Raw genomic sequence first — 16,538 nt, 5'->3', positions numbered from 1 at the left:
CTGGCTTTCATTCTTAATAATTGTTATTTTAAAAGGTTTCTCTTCTTATAAATATTTATTTATTGTAGCAAATTTAGGCAAAAAACAGTTAAAAAAGAAAAAGAAAGAAAAGAAAAAGAATAATCCCACTGCTCTCAAAAAAATAATCCCCGTTACTTTTTTGGTGTACATCCTTCTGCCATTTCTTATATACACAGGTGCATGCAGACATATGGGCTTATGTAAGACACTGTTTTGGAAGTTTGAGCTGCTTTTCAGTTAATACTTACTCTGATCATCATTCCAAGGCATTAAATATTCTCCTAGGATATCTTTTAAACGTCTGTAGAACATCTTTTGTATGAATGAACGAAAGTGTTTATTTAGGCAGTCCTTTCTGGTTGGACATTTATGTTGTTTCCAGTGTTCCTGCCACTCTTGATATAGCATTAAGGTGAGCTTTCTTGTAGCTGTTGCCCACGACTCTGGAACATTTCCTAGGAAAAATTCCCTAAAGTGGAAGTGCTGGGTCAAGCTTTTTTTTTTTGAAGCTTTTGGTGCATAATAATATTTACTTTTGTTTCTCTCTAGACACTACAACAACAGGAATGCAAACTTCTCTACAGCAGAAAAGAGGGTCAGAGGCAAGAGAATAAAAACAAAAATAGATATAAAAACATCCTGCCCTGTAAGTATCAATGTATTTCTCCATAATAGTCATTCTTGGAGGTTTTGATTCCCAGTGTCTCAGTAACTTTTCTGGGGGCCATGTGCTTTCTCAGCAGATCCAAGGCCTTAGCTTCTTTTAATTGTAAGTAGTTTCCAAAATAATCAGCTGTTTTGGGGATGGATGGCCTCATTCACTGAGTTCCTGTGATGTTGATTACGGAGTAAAATTGCCACTGGGAGGCTTAGTGTGTGGTTGTTTCCTTCTATTAATTAATTTTGTCTGCGTAGGAGAGATCATCTCAAGGCTTGCCATCTCCCAGGGTCTCACCATCAGGCTCAAGGGTCCCAGGCTTGTGTCCTTGCTTTGCAGCGTCCAGCCCTTGGGTCTTGGGGACAGCACGCCTCCTTTCTGGGGCTCTGTTCCCTCATCTGCGGAACAGACGAGCTCCTCCTGGGGGTTCTTCCAACTGTTCCCTTCATCTTTTCCGACATCCCTCATCCCTTGAGCTCGAATTACTGGAGATTCAGGTGCATACCTATGCTTTGCTCAGAAGCAGACCTTGTGATATTCATAAAGCAGTACCTCCTTTAACACCCAGGTGCTGCCAGGTAGAGCCTGAGTTGAACTGTAGTGAAAAAGAGGCGCAGAAGGATGTAGGCCTTGGGTGAGGATCCCAGAAATGGCACCACACAGTTGTGATAGCTCACCTCCCCTGAGTGCTGTCTCTGTGCCAGACTCTGAGTCCATATCTCACTTAATCCGTATCCCATGCACACAAAGCAGGAGTTCTTATTATCCCCATTTTAGGGACCATTTTAGCAAGGTCACAAGTGGGAGTGAGTGCGAGAACTGGTACTGGAGCCCCCAAAGTCACTGCTCTTAGCCCTGAGCTCTAATGCAGGGTCTCCAGAGTGGGCTGGGTAAGGCAGTCTGCCATGGGACAGGGAAGGAACATTTAGAACGTCTCTTGATTTACATCTTTTATCTAAAAAAAAAAAAAAGAAAGAAAGTAAATTTTAAATCTGATGTGCAGCTTGATGGCAGAGCGTGCATAATGTTTTTACCCAATTTAAAAATAAGGCTTGTGTGGGGCTTCCCTGGTGGCGCAGTGGTTGAGAGTCCGCCTGACGATGCAGGGGACACGGGTTTGTGCCCCGGTCCGGGAAGACCCCACATGCTGCGGAGTGGCTGGGCCCGTGAGCCATGGCTGCTGAGCCTGCGCGTCCGGAGCCTGTGCTCCGCAACGGGAGAGGCCACAACAGTGAGAAGCCTGCGTACCGCAAAAAAAAAAAAAAAAAAAATGGCTTGTGTGTATCTATAATTGTATATATATTTCAGTGTTCAAAAACTTTATTATTGAAGTTTATTGACAGCATGATCAGATTGGAGAGCACTGCTGTAATGTCTCCTCAGGCCAGAGCTATTTTGTCAGATACTGTAAACCCATCCGGGGGTGTGTGTGTGTGTGTGTGTGTGTGTGTGTGTGTGTGTGTGTGTGTGTGTGTGTGTGTGTGTGTGTGTGTGTGTGTGTGGCATAGTCTTTCTGTATACATAGGTGCGCACACACAGTGTATATGTATATCACATCCATATAGATATTTTTAATGTGTGCAGGTGAGGATGGGAGAAAGTGGAGGCATTTCTAATACTGAGGAGAGACAATGAGGAATTTGTAGAGAATCATTTTGAGCCACAGCATGGTCCTAATGACGTTGGGGAAGCATTGCCCTCTTTATGTCTTAAGTTTTCATTTCTGCTCAAGAGGTCTAAATGGTACTCATTAGTAAGATGTGGGGATGTAGGAAAAGATGAAGGGAACAGTGGTATGCAGTATCTATTGATAAATAGAATATTATTGCCCTTTCCTCCCTTAAAGATCCCAATCAGATGTTTCTTCTGATTAACATCATATTCTTTAAAGATGGGGAGTCTGAAGCAAAAGAACATTATTCTAGTAAGACATACAACTTTATTACTATTTCTCAGTGTAAAATGTGTTGCTTCGGTAGAACACTCAGATTTTTTAAACATCAGTAATGTACTTCTGTATAAAATTTGGTCAGTAGATACTATCATCAGAATCCTGTTGTCTAGATACTGTATTTAATTCTACTTCATTAAAAAAAACACCCTTTTTCTTATGGAAAGTTTAAAATATATTCAAAAGTAGACAGAATAGTATAAAGAACCCACACGTACCCATCACCCAGCTCCAACAATTGTCAACTCCTGCCCAATCTTGATTCATCTATATTCTGATACACTTCTCTTCTCTCCCTGAATTGTTTTGAAGCAAATCTCAGACATCATGTCATTTACCTGTAGTTTACTCTTCCTCTAAAAAAAACCCCCAAAACAAAAATAACTTTTGTTTTGAAATAATTTTAGACTCACAAGAAGTTACAAAAATATATAGAGGGCTCCCATGTACCCTTTATCCAGTTTCTCCCAATGATAATATTCTATATATCCATAGTACATTATCAAAACCAGGGAATTGACATTGCTACTTTATTCTCTTAAAGAAAGCATTATGAGGCATCATATTCAGATTATAGTTTAGGATTTAGTTTTTAATGTTGTTTTATCATGAAATGAGCAAAACTTGGACTCGTTGAGGATGAACTGATTTGTCCTGAAGAGGTCTCAGTACCTTTGTGACCATGTTCTCTTTTTCTTCCAGTTGATCACACCAGGGTTGTCCTACACGATGGTGATCCCAATGAGCCTGTTTCAGATTACATCAATGCAAACATTATCATGGTAAACTTTGTTTCTCGTGGTGTTTTCTGACTGTATATTGCTAGCCAGTTTTTGTATTTTAAATCCTTCCTCATGGCCTGAGAGCAGTTTTCAAATGTTTGAAGTATTTTCTTCCTAAATTTCTAGCCTGAATTTGAAACCAAGTGCAACAACTCAAAGCCCAAAAAGAGTTACATTGCCACACAAGGCTGCCTGCAAAACACCGTGAATGACTTTTGGCGGATGGTATTTCAAGAGAACTCCCGAGTGATTGTCATGACAACAAAAGAAGTGGAGAGAGGAAAGGTATGCTATATACTCTACTTTTTTGAAGTATTGGACATGTCAGGTTGAACATGTTAAGAACTGAATAGGGACTTCCCTGGTGGCGCAGCGGTTAAGAATCTGCCTGCCAATGCAGGGGACACGGGTTCGAGCCCTGATCCAGGAAGATCCCACGTGCCGCAGAGCAGCTAAGCCTGTGCGCCACAACTACTGAGCCTGCGTTGTGGAGCCCATGTGCTGCAACTACTGAAGCCTGCGCGCCTAGAGCTCGTGCTCCACAACAAGAGAAGCCACCGCAATGAGAAGCCTGCGCACCGCAACAAAGAGTAGTCCCTGCTCACCGCAACTAGAGAAAGCCCGTGGGTAGCAACGAAGACCCGACACAACCAAAAATAAAATATAAATAAATTTATTTAAAAAAAAAAAGCTGAGTAAACACAGTAAGCTTACTCTGACCCTCTGGAAAAAAGAGAGTAGGAGAAATTTGATATGACGTACTTTGGTGTAGTTTTCTTTTTTTCTTCTTCTTAGGGTTCATGGAGCTTCTTGGGTCTGTGGGTTTATAGTTTTCTTCAAATTTGAATAACGTTTACTATTTCTTCACACATGAACTGCCAACCCACCCTGTCCTGGGTTACCAATTACACATATATTAGGCTGTTTGAAGTTGTCCTATAGCTCACTGAGACTTTCTTCATTTATTTTCAGTTCACTTTTTTCCCTCTGTTTGGGATAAGTTAGATAAGTTTCTTTTGCTATACGTGTTTCAGTTCATCTTTTCTTCTGCAGTGTAGAGTCTGCTGTTCATCCTATCCAGTGTAATTTTCACAGTAGACATTGTCCTTTTCATTTAAGTTTTATTTGAGTCTTTTTAATATATCCTATGTCTCTCTTCTTAACATGTCCATCATTTGCTGTACCTTTTGAACATATGGAATATATTTATAATAATTTTTTAAATGTCCTTGTTACTAATCCTATTATATATATCATTTCATTTTTCCATTTTAGTGGTTTAAGGTAGGAGAGTAAATCCAGTTTCTGTTACCCCATTGTGTCCAGAAGCAGAGGTCATAAAGGGAGTGTAAGAAGGCCTGTCTGGTACCTTCAGGGGATTAGAGGACTAATCAATAAACATTGATTTCACTTGTCATGTGAACTATACTTAGGACTTCTAAGCATTTAAAAAATTAATTTGAACTATCCAGACAATATATTCAGATAAACATTCAAACTCCTTACAATTAAAATTACCTTTGTCACCATCCCTTGTCCACCCAATTGTTCCCTCCTCCAACATAAACCCTCTTATCAGTTTGATGCGTATTCTTCTACACTGTCTTCTTGGCATTTGCATATGCATGTGTATAATAGGCATTATATACCTACATTTGCACATGTATATGTATTCACATACATACATGCTCCTATAGAAGTATATAGTGCTATTTTCGGACAAGTACTGTATGAAAAAGTGCTGTCATACAGTAACTTTATTGTGTATCTTGGTTTCTTTTCTCCCCACCTAATATATGTTCTAACTTCTTCTGTTAGTACATATTGGCCTATCTCATTCTTTTTAGTAATTGCATGGTATTCCATGGTATGGATGTACTACCATTTGTTTAACTGTCATATATTAGGCATTTAAATGTTTCAGTTATTTCTCTTATAAACAGTGCTGAAGTGAACAATCTTGTTCTTGCTTTTGTATGTGGTAAGTGTTTTTCTAGGTCACATGTCAAGAAGAATTGCTAGGTCATAGGGGGTGTGCATGTTGTAAATTTTTAAAAAATTTTTTTAATTTTTCTTTTTTTCTCTTGTTTTTTTTTCCATTTTTGAATTTTTTTTATTTTTTCTTGTTTATTTATTGTTTTTGCTTTTGCATGTTGTAAATTTTAATAAATTCTGCCAACTACCCTCTAGAGTGGTTGTCCCAGTGTACACTCCCCCCAAGCGACATATGCCTAGTACCCATCTCCCTGCACTCTTCATGACACTTCAGGTTTTTAAAAATTATAACATCCCACACCTATGGAGAAGCAGACAAATCCCACTGAGTGACAGCTCTGTGTGTTATCCCAAAGTGAACCCATCCATTGTGGATTTTTTAATATGGAAAAGTTCTCTGTTTTTGTTTGTGTTCTAGTCAAAGTTCTTTTTATTTAGATATACTTTAACTGGTTTATGTAAAAGTTGCATGGAACGTAGCAGTCATACCCTATAAAAAGACAGATGGTGATTTTGGATTTTAGCCCTTCTAATGTAATTTTCATATCAGTTGTGAAAGGCAATGTGATTTTGTAAGATTTTTGTTATTGTACTGCTAGTTGTTACACTTTTGAATACCTTTGAGGCCAGGTCTGGTCATTGTGAAACAAAGGCTTCCTCTAGCAGCTGCCTGCAGTAACAGTAGATGTTCTTGAATTAATGGACAAGTTAAAATGTCTTCATAGTTTTTGCTTCAGGTGAGTGTCACCTGTTCTAAGTATGGAAAGGAAAACTGAGCCCTCCGTCCTGCCTGTTGCCTGATTGCAGTTGTAGGAGGCCACCTGTTCTCAGAGGACTTGAGGGCTGTGAAGAGAGGGTTCTCAGGTCACTTCAGAGGGATCAGGATTGGTCCCTCTCAGAAGAGCTGCCAGAAACGCCTAGAATAGACAGACGTTGGGCCAAGTCACTCTGCCCCCAGCTCCTTACCTCCTTCTCCCGGCCTTTGTCTGTTTTCTCATTCTCCCTCTGTACTCCGCTGCTGGAGAGGAGGACATGATGGGCTTTCAGTCTCCCCGCGAGCGTTTCTGGTAACTTGTTCGCCTGTTATCCCCTCCAGTGCACAGAAGAAAAACCAGACTCTGAATTCCCTTTGATTCCTGGGCTTTAATTTAAAAGCTAAAGTATTAGCACTCACATTTTAGAATTTGTTTGCCAAGGTTTACATCAGAGTTTGGGAAACTGGGAGGAGGGCACAGTAGATTGCAGGCATGCAGAGTCAGCTACAATGTTAGGAGTTGTGATTTAATTTGTCTTCTTTTGAGCGGCCAGCAGTCCTCAGAATTGTTTGGAGAGTGGCAGCATTGCATACATTTAATAGTCAAAGTGTTTATTTGGGGATAATAAAAATTGTGTCAAATCTGTCAAAGAGGTTTTTGGATCTACAGGATCGTGGAGGGAAAGCTGAATTCAGAATAATACATAAAAGACCACATAAGCCATGCTAAGCAGAAAAGTAAACGCTGTCCATTAATTCTTCTGTTGACCTTTCCTCCTGCCATGTTTTTCTTCTTTCCCTCAGTCATTGACTGTGGGGATGTCTGCAGCTGCTCTCTGATTTCTCGTTTTATAACAGTGAATTTCTCTGTCTCCCTAATGCACAAGGTAGATTTCTCTTGCTGATATTTGTGTCTTGGTTGTTGTTGAAAGTGAGTGGTGTGGGTGACTGCTCCCAGGAGAAAACAAGACGCAAAGGCATTCTCTGCCCAGGACATATCACCAAAGATACGCAGACTCATCTCTCATTGAGCAAAATATCTTCCTCTTTGGCAGCCAGAATGATTCCCTTGGTGCCATATTCTCCAATCTGCCTGCTCTGAAGCCAGCAGCTATTGCAGGCTTGGCGTTCCCAGGCACCCAGTTAAGCGAAGGTGACGTGTGTAGCAGGTATCAGATGGATCTGGATATAGAAAAAGCAGCTGGTTCAAAACCCCATCAGCTGCCTTTCTGTGCTGGAGTTATTCACACTTGGGTTAGATAAGGCGGGGAGACCTCCTACACTGGCACGGAAATGGACCAGACAGTCTGGCTCGTTGGGCAGCCCATCCACCTCCAGAGCCCCTGCTTGCCTTCCCTGCATAGTGACTGGTAGATCTCTGGAATTCAGAACTGAGTGCATGCTAGGCAGCACACTCATACTGGGTAGTCCCCTTCTTTCTGCCTCTTTGGTTCTTTAGAGAGAAATAAGCAAACACTGACTCTCCTTGGACCTGGCTTAAATTAGGCAATTTTGCAACAGCAGCTTTCTCTTCCCACTTCTCCCTGGTTCTCCACACACGTGCTTTTCTTTTTGAATTCTTCTTTCCTTCTTTCAAAACCCAACAGTTAGATACCAGACAGGCCGTTTTCCATGTTAGTGGTCATCAAGGAAGACTTGAACGTTGGTTTTCTTTTGGTTTCGGCTTTCATGTCAGAGTTCACAGAGATTAACTGTCTTTTCTCTGATCCCTTCCAGAGTAAATGTGTCAAATACTGGCCTGATGAGTATGCGCTAAAAGAATACGGGGTCATGCGCGTTAGGAACGTCAAAGAAAGTGCTGCTCATGACTATACGTTAAGAGAACTTAAACTTTCGAAGGTTGGACAAGTAAGTATATTGTCGTACTTTAGAGACTTTGGTAACTGCGCATGGTGTGCGCTAATCCAGGGTCGTGCGGTTACTCCTGTCTGCATACCTTCAGGCATTTGTTCACTCACTGAGTAACATCCATCTATCAGGAGCCTTCTATGTGCCAGGCACCGTCAAGGTACTACTGATACATCGCAAACCAGACCGGCACAGTCCCTGCCCCCACAGAGCCTAGGGAGGTGGAAGGTTAAGGAGTAAATAACCAACTAAGCTTTCCGATTGTGCTCCAGCTGTGAAAGCCACAGGATGGTATGTTAGAGAGTGACTGGGTACCCGAGATGGAGTAAACAGGGAGGGCTTCTCTGAGGGGGTGCCACGCAAGCTGAGACCTGAAGGTGGAGCAGCATCCAGAGGGTCAGGAGAGGAGTGTTCTAAGCGGAGGGAGCAGTGAGTGCAAAGGCCCTGAGGCCTGTTCAGTGACCAAATTCCATGGCATCAGCTTTTAATTGCTTGTAGTTCAGGTTTGTCCCTGGGGTGACTAACTTTGAATCCAACAAGATTTGGATTCATTATAATTGCATGGTGAGAGGGGCTTACTTTTTCAAAGTCCTTTGGGGACATAAAGGTAAGCGAAATCGCCTTTGTCCCCAGGGAATTGCAGTCATGTAGCCGAGAGAAGCCACGTATGCAAAGTCCTGTGCTGTCGAGCAGGCACCGGCTGTCACACCCGTCTAAGGTGCTGGAGTTCTGCCGAGGCTGGGCTTCCAGCCGGGGCATCAGGGAGACCGTCTCAGAAGAGGGTGGGCCTTTAGGTCGGGGTCTCTGTGGGAGAAGATGGCGGAGAGAGGGCCTCCCAGATGACGTGTCATTGTCAGCCAGGGTTCTGAAGTGCCAGCGTCAAGGAAATGGGGTTTACAGGGAATGAAGGCAAGTGGGGAATTGAGGGAGTAAACGGGTTGAGAGAGGTTGGGACCAAGTTGGGAAGAGCCTTAACTGTCACGTGAAGAAATGTAAATTTTAGGGACTTCCCTTTTGGTCCAGGGGTTAGGACTCTGTGCTTCCATTGTAGAGGGCCCAGGTTCGATCCCTGGTTGGGGAACTAAGATCCCACATGCCGCAGGCATGGCCAAAAAAAAAAAAAAAGAAATGTAAATTTTATTCGTTGGCTGGTGTTGGACCCGTGACGGTTCTTGTGCCAAGTGGACACATGTGGAGACAGGTGCCAGGAAGGTGTCCTACAGCCCCCCCGAGGGAAGAGTGGGATGGAGTGACTCCAGTGGCCAGGACGCCTGTAACCAGGAGGGCTCCGCAGAGGTCTAGGTCTGATGGCCTCTCTCCACGTTTTGCTTCTTTTCCCTTCCTTTGGAAATGAATATGATATAAAATGCCAGAATAAACTCTAGAAGAGAAGCGAGGGATGTGAGAGACCCCTTGGGGGGGTGAAGTCTGTAGGGTGTGTAGGGATAGTTTGGCTATTGGAGGAGGAGGCGGAATCAGACGTCGTAGGGTTTTGAGTCTGAGTGGACGGTGGCACTGTGGCAGAGGTCTGAAAAGCTGGAAGATGTACAGGATGGTAGGGCTTGAATCGTTTGGGTAAAAGATGGTAGGGGCAATGGAAGGAAGGGGACTGACTGGAGATAATTGTGGATGTAAATGTGAAGGGGTTTGATGATGGTGTGAATGAGGGGCGAGGGCTGCAGCAGATTTGAGGAGGGAGGGAGGATGAAGCGCAACCTGCTGGACACGTAAAGTTTGAGATGCCTTTGAGACGTCAAGGCGAGGATGCCAGGGAGGCAAGGGTGGAGGCTGGATGAGGAGGGGCGTGGGATCTAGAGCATCGTGGATGGGTTGGTTTTGATCGATGGGGGTAGCACTTCTTGGCCACAGGAGGGAAAGAGGAGAAGGTGGCCACAGATATAGGGAGGGGAGCTGACAGGGATTTGCTCTAAATTCTCTATCAGGCCTGAGGCAAGGCCATCCATTGACATTCAAAGGGAATAAGAAGAGGCGAAATGTTTGAGGAAAGTAGGGAAAGGATGAAATAGTCATTGTGTAGCAAAGCAAGAAATCCAGTAAATTTCTGGGCAGTGCTGAGTGCCCATTGAGGTGGTGAAGATGAACATTCAGTGATACCAGTCACCTGGTGTGAGTTTTCTCCAAGGACACTCTGTTCCTTGGGTACAAAACAGAGAAAGTGGGTGGTTAGGTTCGTCCAGGCTTGGGGCTTTGCTGGGGCGGGGCGGGGTGTGTGTGTTTGTGTGTGCAGTGGATGGAGAGAGGGTGGAGGGAGTGGAGGTCTGTGTTGGAGAGTGGCTGTGAGGAGAGTGTGTGGAATCTGAGCTGGGCAAGCCAGCAGCAAGGGCAGGAGGAGGCAGGCAGAGGGTGGATGGAGGGGCTCAGTGGTCTGGTGAGTTCCCTGAGGTGGTCGGGGGACTGAAGTGAGCTGGAAGCCTTGGCAGTTGTGGTCCAGGGTGGGATGTCAAACTTCTGATGTCAGCGGGGGTGCAGTTGTGGGGAGAGGGTGGAGGTTCAATTGCAGAGACTGAGAGAGGAGTTGTCCAGCAGAAATGAGACAGAGATTTAGAGGACATCGGACAAAGATTCCGGATAGATTTTTCTTCAGGTTTAGTGATAAACTACCCATCTTCTCATCATCAGGTGTTTCTCAGTAGCAGGTGGATTTTTCTTCAGTTTTAGTGATAAACCATCCATCTTCTTGTTATCGGAGATTTGGGAGGAGCAGGTACGGGAAATGTTGGCGTTTGGGTTTGTGTTTTGCACCCTCCGATGCAGGTGCTGACATGGGACCAATCATTTCTCCAGAATTGCTGGTCACAGATTATCTGCTGTTTTGTAGAGCTCATTCCATGTTTTCTAAAGTGCTATCACATGATCTCATTTAAGCCTCCTGATTGCTTGGGAAGGAGGGGTGGGAGCAGAGACCTCAGTGGCCATTTACGAAGGACGAGGAGCAAGGATGCTCCGGGCGCTGGATCTCTCTCGTTCCCTGTCCTTTCTGTGACCCTGGTAGCCCCCTGATCTTTAGCTCACTGGTAACATCCAGAAAAATCTTTTTCTGGCTCAGCAAATTAAATGCACATAATTCAAGAAAGGATCTTGATTGTGGTTCAGATTCCCTGGATGTTCTGAAGGTTACTGGTGGACACTGGTCTAGTTATACTCTCTCTCTCTTTTTTTAAATCGCCTTTAAAAATGTTACTTAGCTTGGATTGTCTCCAGATATGTCGGAAGAAGATGTAGTAACGAATAGTGCCGTTACAGTGATCTAATCTGGGTAGACCCAGAACACAATGCTTTTTGGTTTTTTGTGGTCTTGGTACCCTTGTTGACCTTTATTAACGTCAGTCCTCAGAAGAGCACCAGTGTGCTGAGTCTCTTAACTGTCTCTTGCGCAGTGGCTGTGTGTTTAATTGACGTTGTTTAGTCCTCACAATGGTATTGTGACTGAGAGATTCTTATCTCCATCGGCAAATGAAGAAGTTGAGGCTTAGAGATGTCCAGGGGCCGCAGTGAGTGTGAATCCTGAAGTTTGGGCCTAAATCCACCCATCTGATTGCAAAGCCTGTCTTCTTATCTGCTTTGCAGCAAACAGAGGTTTAAATATCATATTATAATAAAAGTGTGTGTTGGGGGAGGGGAGGAGGGCCAGGTACAAAAAGACAAAGAGGAACAAGTGCTTGAGGGAATACCCGTTTTCTCATCTGGTGGGAGGAGAGCCCTGAGTCCCAGAGGGCTCAGTTGCCTCCCAGGTAGAGCTGCACTTGGATGAGGAGGGTCAGGGACCTCATCTGCCCCTGGCTGAGGATTCAGAGACCGATTCAGGCAGTAGTTTCCTGAAGAACAAATAGCCGTACAAGACATCTTGGTTCTTATGGCAGAGGCCAAGGGTTGCCTCCAGGATTGCTCAGCCAGACCCAAAAGGAGGAGAGATCTGGGAAACTCGTGCAGGGGACCTGTAAACAGTGTGTGAGGAGGCTCTGTGCGGGCCTGGTCCCCTGGCTCACGTAGGATCTGGGAAAGATGGGGACAAGACGAGTCCTCAACCCCTTGATTTATTTAATTCTTTTCTGGTTTTTCTTGGCTTTACTCCAGGGGAATACGGAGAGAACGGTCTGGCAATACCACTTTCGGACCTGGCCGGACCACGGAGTGCCCAGTGACCCCGGGGGCGTGCTGGACTTCCTGGAGGAGGTCCACCATAAGCAGGAGAGCATCACGGACGCGGGGCCTGTGGTGGTTCACTGCAGGTGACGAACCCTCCCACTTCTAGGGCGCTGCCTGTCCCGTGTCCTGATGCCCAGGGGGCCTGTTTTTACCTGCCCATCCCCAGCTCTTTAACTGAGGGAAAAATTTAATCTTTGTTTGAGGCATTAAGGGACCACTTTGACCCAAAGTACATTTCTTCTAGATCCTACGGGACCACCGTGTACCTGGGGGTGGTGGGGCACAGGGTGGTAAACAGTCCTTATTCTCAAGGAGCCCTTAGTCTGGTAATGTTTGCTTGGTTTTCTTTGTTAATATAATAATTTAGGATTCATCTCTTTGATTGTGCTTCTGTTCTCTTTTTCCATGGAAATGAGGTATGTTTTTTCCCCTGACAATATACTTGTTTGCTTCAGAAGATTTGGACTGCTCCCCATCCAGGCTTCTAGAAGCCAGGCCCATGGCCTCTGCACCAGAGTTTGCAGGCTGCTGGTGCCCAAGCTTAGGTTTCATGATTATACTGGGGAAAGTTTGGTTTCCTAAATCTCTTTCATATGCAAGTAGATGTGTGTGAAACGTTGTTTATTCAGTTCTTTAAAAGCTCCCTTTTATTGAGCACTTGCTCTATACCAGCATCTGAGCTCAGTGCTTTTTCATCCGTTACTCATATTTGATCCTCACAACAACCTATTTCACAGATGAGGAAACTGAGGGTCAGAGAGGTTAAGGGAGTGGCCTCAGGCACATTGTGCTGGAGAAGCTGGACTCCAAGTGTAGGATGGACTGAGTCCAAAGCCCCGTGCTCTTTGCTAATATATTTGCAAATATAAATGGACAATCTAATAAACACTCCCAAGAGCAGACATTGTTTCTGTTAATATTAATAGCTTGGTTTTGCATATAAAACCCTCATGAATGACTCCGTTGTCCTCACTCTTCATCCTTCTGCCCACAGTGCTGGAATTGGCCGAACAGGGACGTTCATTGTGATTGATATTCTTATTGACATCATCAGAGAGAAAGGTAGGTCATCTGGAGGACAAGAAGCTACAGTTCCTGTTTTCAGTTTATGGAAGGAAAGTGCTAGTGAAAGTAGCCTGTAGAAGAGAATTGAATGTTAAAATATTTTCACAAAAATCTAGGCCGGAGACTTCAGCTTTCAGTATGTTTGCCAGAGAACAGAAGTGATGCTGTTTGAGCTTTTGGCATAAAACAAAGCCTAGGAGCTGTGGGTGCCACTGCTCTGGTCTTTTGTTGAACATGCAACTGCCTTGCTGATGGTATGGGACGGTGCTGTTGGAACGTGAGGGACCCCTCACTGCTGACCCTTTACGCTGTAATCTTCTAGGATCCTTGGTATTGGTCAGAAGGCCAGTGCTGTAGCCCTTGGAACATGTTCGGTTAGAACATTAAAGACTTAAGTTTGCTTTATCTCTGAGTCTGCTAACAGTTGTGCATTAAACCACTTCACATTGTCTCTGCAGTTTATCCTGATACTCCATGGTGCTTGCTTTGTAGGTGTCGACTGTGACATTGACGTTCCCAAAACCATTCAGATGGTGCGGTCTCAGAGGTCAGGGATGGTCCAGACAGAAGCACAGTACCGATTCATCTATATGGCCGTCCAGCATTATATTGAAACACTACAGCGCAGGATTGAAGAAGAGCAGGTACCAAGCTTAGAAGGCTGGCGTGTGGATTTTCAGTGGTTTTCTCTGGGCAGCTTGGATATGCTCTCCTTCCATGCAAAAGGACAGGCTCTGATAGATAACTGTCTTTCTTTGAAAAGGTGAAACAAGTTCCCAACCAGGAAGGGCCTCTCTGGAAACGAATTATTCCCTACTTCACAGCTCTGATTTTTCAGTATGGAGTAGCTCAGGAAGGAGCACCAGGCCTGACAGATTGGGGAAACAGCCACAGAAAAATTGGGATTTTCCCAGGCTCACACGGCAAGCTTAGAACGCAAAGCCTCAAAGTTTCCAGCCTGTTCCACTTTTGGTCCAGGCGATATTCATCCTGATTCCATCTCTTAAATGAACGCCTCACTCTTAATAGCACATGGGGGTTTGAACCACCAATTTGGTCGAGTTGGAAACAGTAAAATTCCAATTTTAATAAGCCATGCATAATGAAGAACAATGTGGCATTGGTGCCTTTCCATTGGAAGCTATTCATAACAGACACAAAGCTGAGTTAAAGAGGATTGAGGAGACTGCTCTTTCCGGAGCTTAGGCTTATCTCCCTCCCCAGCCCCAGCCCCAGCCCCATTGCTGTGCTGCAGACTGGATGGTGTCTAAACATCAACAGGGTTTGCCTGCTTTACCCTGTTTATTGCCTTCCAGAAAACTCAGCTTCTCAAAATAGGACCTGCCACCTAATTGAAAGATTTCTAGCCCAGCAGCATAGCAGCCACGTTATCAAAGTGTGGTTAGCCAAAGTTAGTTAGTTTAGTAGGTTCTCAGTCCACACAGAAATACTCACTAGATTGTTTCCTTGTACAAAAACATCTTCAGAAGCAGTGTGTGTATAGAAAGCTACCGCCAAATAGTTAACAAGCTACTGGTTTTGAACTTTACTGCTTTAAGTCTGACTTTGTGTTATTGTAAGTGCTATGAACTGTTTAGATGGTTACTGTAGGCTATTTTATATTTGTCTTCCAGTTATATTAATTTGGGCCAGGAATACTTAAAGCATAAAGCTGCCCAAAGAGAAGGACTCCTAATAAATACAAGAGAGGATAGTACAGTTGGTACAAATGGGAAGTTATTCGGGAATATCTTGAAGAACATAATGTAGTCTTGTTCAGAAAAGCTGGGGGGAAAGCTCTCTATTTCACTCAGAAGCTTTGGTCTTTCTTCTTGTTCTGGAGAATTTAGGGACTTTCCCTCCCAGCTTTTCTGGCACTTCAGATCTTCCCATTACCATATATGGTCCCTCTGACCCTGAATTTGAAGTTGTAACTTGGATTTAGGAACTACTTAAAAAAAAAACAAAACACCTTTATCGCTGCTCTTTTATTGGAGGTGAGGGGTAGGAGAGGTAGAATGTAGACAGAATGTAGTCTACAGAATGTAGACGATAGAAACTGAATGTCCCTGGTAATCCCACCCCAAGAGTACTAGAATGCATGCATGCATTCATCCACTCAGCCAATACTTTTTTGGTGCCAATATGTGTCAGCACATGAACTACTATTTGGTACATGAGCCTTTGGATTTATGTAGCCTAAATATATGTAGGCTTAGATTATATTTATTTTTAAAAATTAGATCCTGTACTATGTTGTTTTCTGCATTGTAGTGTTTGATTCAGTGTAGGAACTTGCTACTTGATTTAGTGGTAAAGTAAGAAGTACTTTATTTTAGCAGAAGGTTTAAGTGGCAGACTTAAGAACATGAAAACCGGGCTTCCCTGGTGGCACAGTGGTTGAGAGTCCGCCTGCCGATGCAGGGGACACGGGTTCGTGCCCCGGTCCGCGAAGATCCCACATGGCACGGAGCGGCTGGGCCCGTGAGCCATGGCCGCTGAGCCTGCGCGTCCAGAGCCTGTGCTCCGCAATGGGAGAGGCCACAACAGTGAGGGGCCCGTGTACCGCAAAAAAAAAAAAAAGAACATTAAAACCACCTGATTTTTAAATTAAGCAAAAGAACAAAACTCATTTAGGATAATTAATTATTTTGAAATACAGTCATTTCCAAAATTATGAAGCATTAAGGACCTTTGGGAGTGGAAGAATGTGCTACAGAGGGATAAATGAAAAAAAGAAAAGGCAGTAGAGAAACAGACAGCATTGGAAGGAGGAAATGCAGAAACAGGTGGGAATCTAGAGGAAATGCAAATGAGCAAGACTGAGAAAATTCTCAGCTCTTTATAAATGGATCTTCTCACACTCTGCTGTTTACTTGGAAGTAGATTTCTTTTGTTAACTTCCATTTCAGAATTAAAACAATTTTTTTTTTACTTGCAGAAACAGTATAATGGAATTCCCTTCACCCACCTTTCCTGACTGTTAACATTTTAACACATTTACTTTATCACTGATTCATATTCTCTCTCTCTCTCCATATGTATATACACACACACACATATATAAATAGCTTTATATATACCTATATAATTTTTTAAATGAAATATTTGTAGGTTGCAAACATTAATGTCCCTTTGCCTCCAAATACTCTGATGTGTATTTCCTAGAAATAAGGACATTCTCTTATATAACCATAGTAAAATTATCAAAATCAGGAAATTAGCACTGATACAGTAACTATTTTCGAATCTATAGACCGTGTTCAGATTTTGCCA

General features: G+C 43.6%; 1 protein-coding gene across 3 annotated transcripts in view; it reads left to right on the top strand.

The window, feature by feature from the left end:
* The window catches only part of PTPN11 (protein tyrosine phosphatase non-receptor type 11), an 89,591-nt gene that overhangs the window by 47,013 nt on the left and 26,040 nt on the right, over positions 1 to 16,538 (top strand). For 2 of the 3 annotated variants that reach the window (XM_073790169.1, XM_019950362.3), the window contains exons 7-14: positions 571 to 667; positions 2,526 to 2,603; positions 3,333 to 3,412; positions 3,539 to 3,697; positions 7,899 to 8,030; positions 12,126 to 12,280; positions 13,192 to 13,259; positions 13,755 to 13,906. In XM_073790169.1, coding sequence (XP_073646270.1) covers positions 571 to 667; positions 2,526 to 2,603; positions 3,333 to 3,412; positions 3,539 to 3,697; positions 7,899 to 8,030; positions 12,126 to 12,280; positions 13,192 to 13,259; positions 13,755 to 13,906 — 921 coding nt within the window. The remainder of the gene's footprint in view (positions 1 to 570; positions 668 to 2,525; positions 2,604 to 3,332; positions 3,413 to 3,538; positions 3,698 to 7,898; positions 8,031 to 12,125; positions 12,281 to 13,191; positions 13,260 to 13,754; positions 13,907 to 16,538) is intronic. The other variant, XM_019950364.3, reaches the window with a different exon arrangement.

This window comes from Tursiops truncatus, chromosome 13 (assembly GCF_011762595.2).
Source record: "Tursiops truncatus isolate mTurTru1 chromosome 13, mTurTru1.mat.Y, whole genome shotgun sequence".
Taxonomy (NCBI): Eukaryota; Metazoa; Chordata; class Mammalia; order Artiodactyla; family Delphinidae; genus Tursiops; species Tursiops truncatus.
Note: the sequence above shows the minus strand (reverse complement) of the source record. Positions and strands in the feature narration are given on the sequence as shown.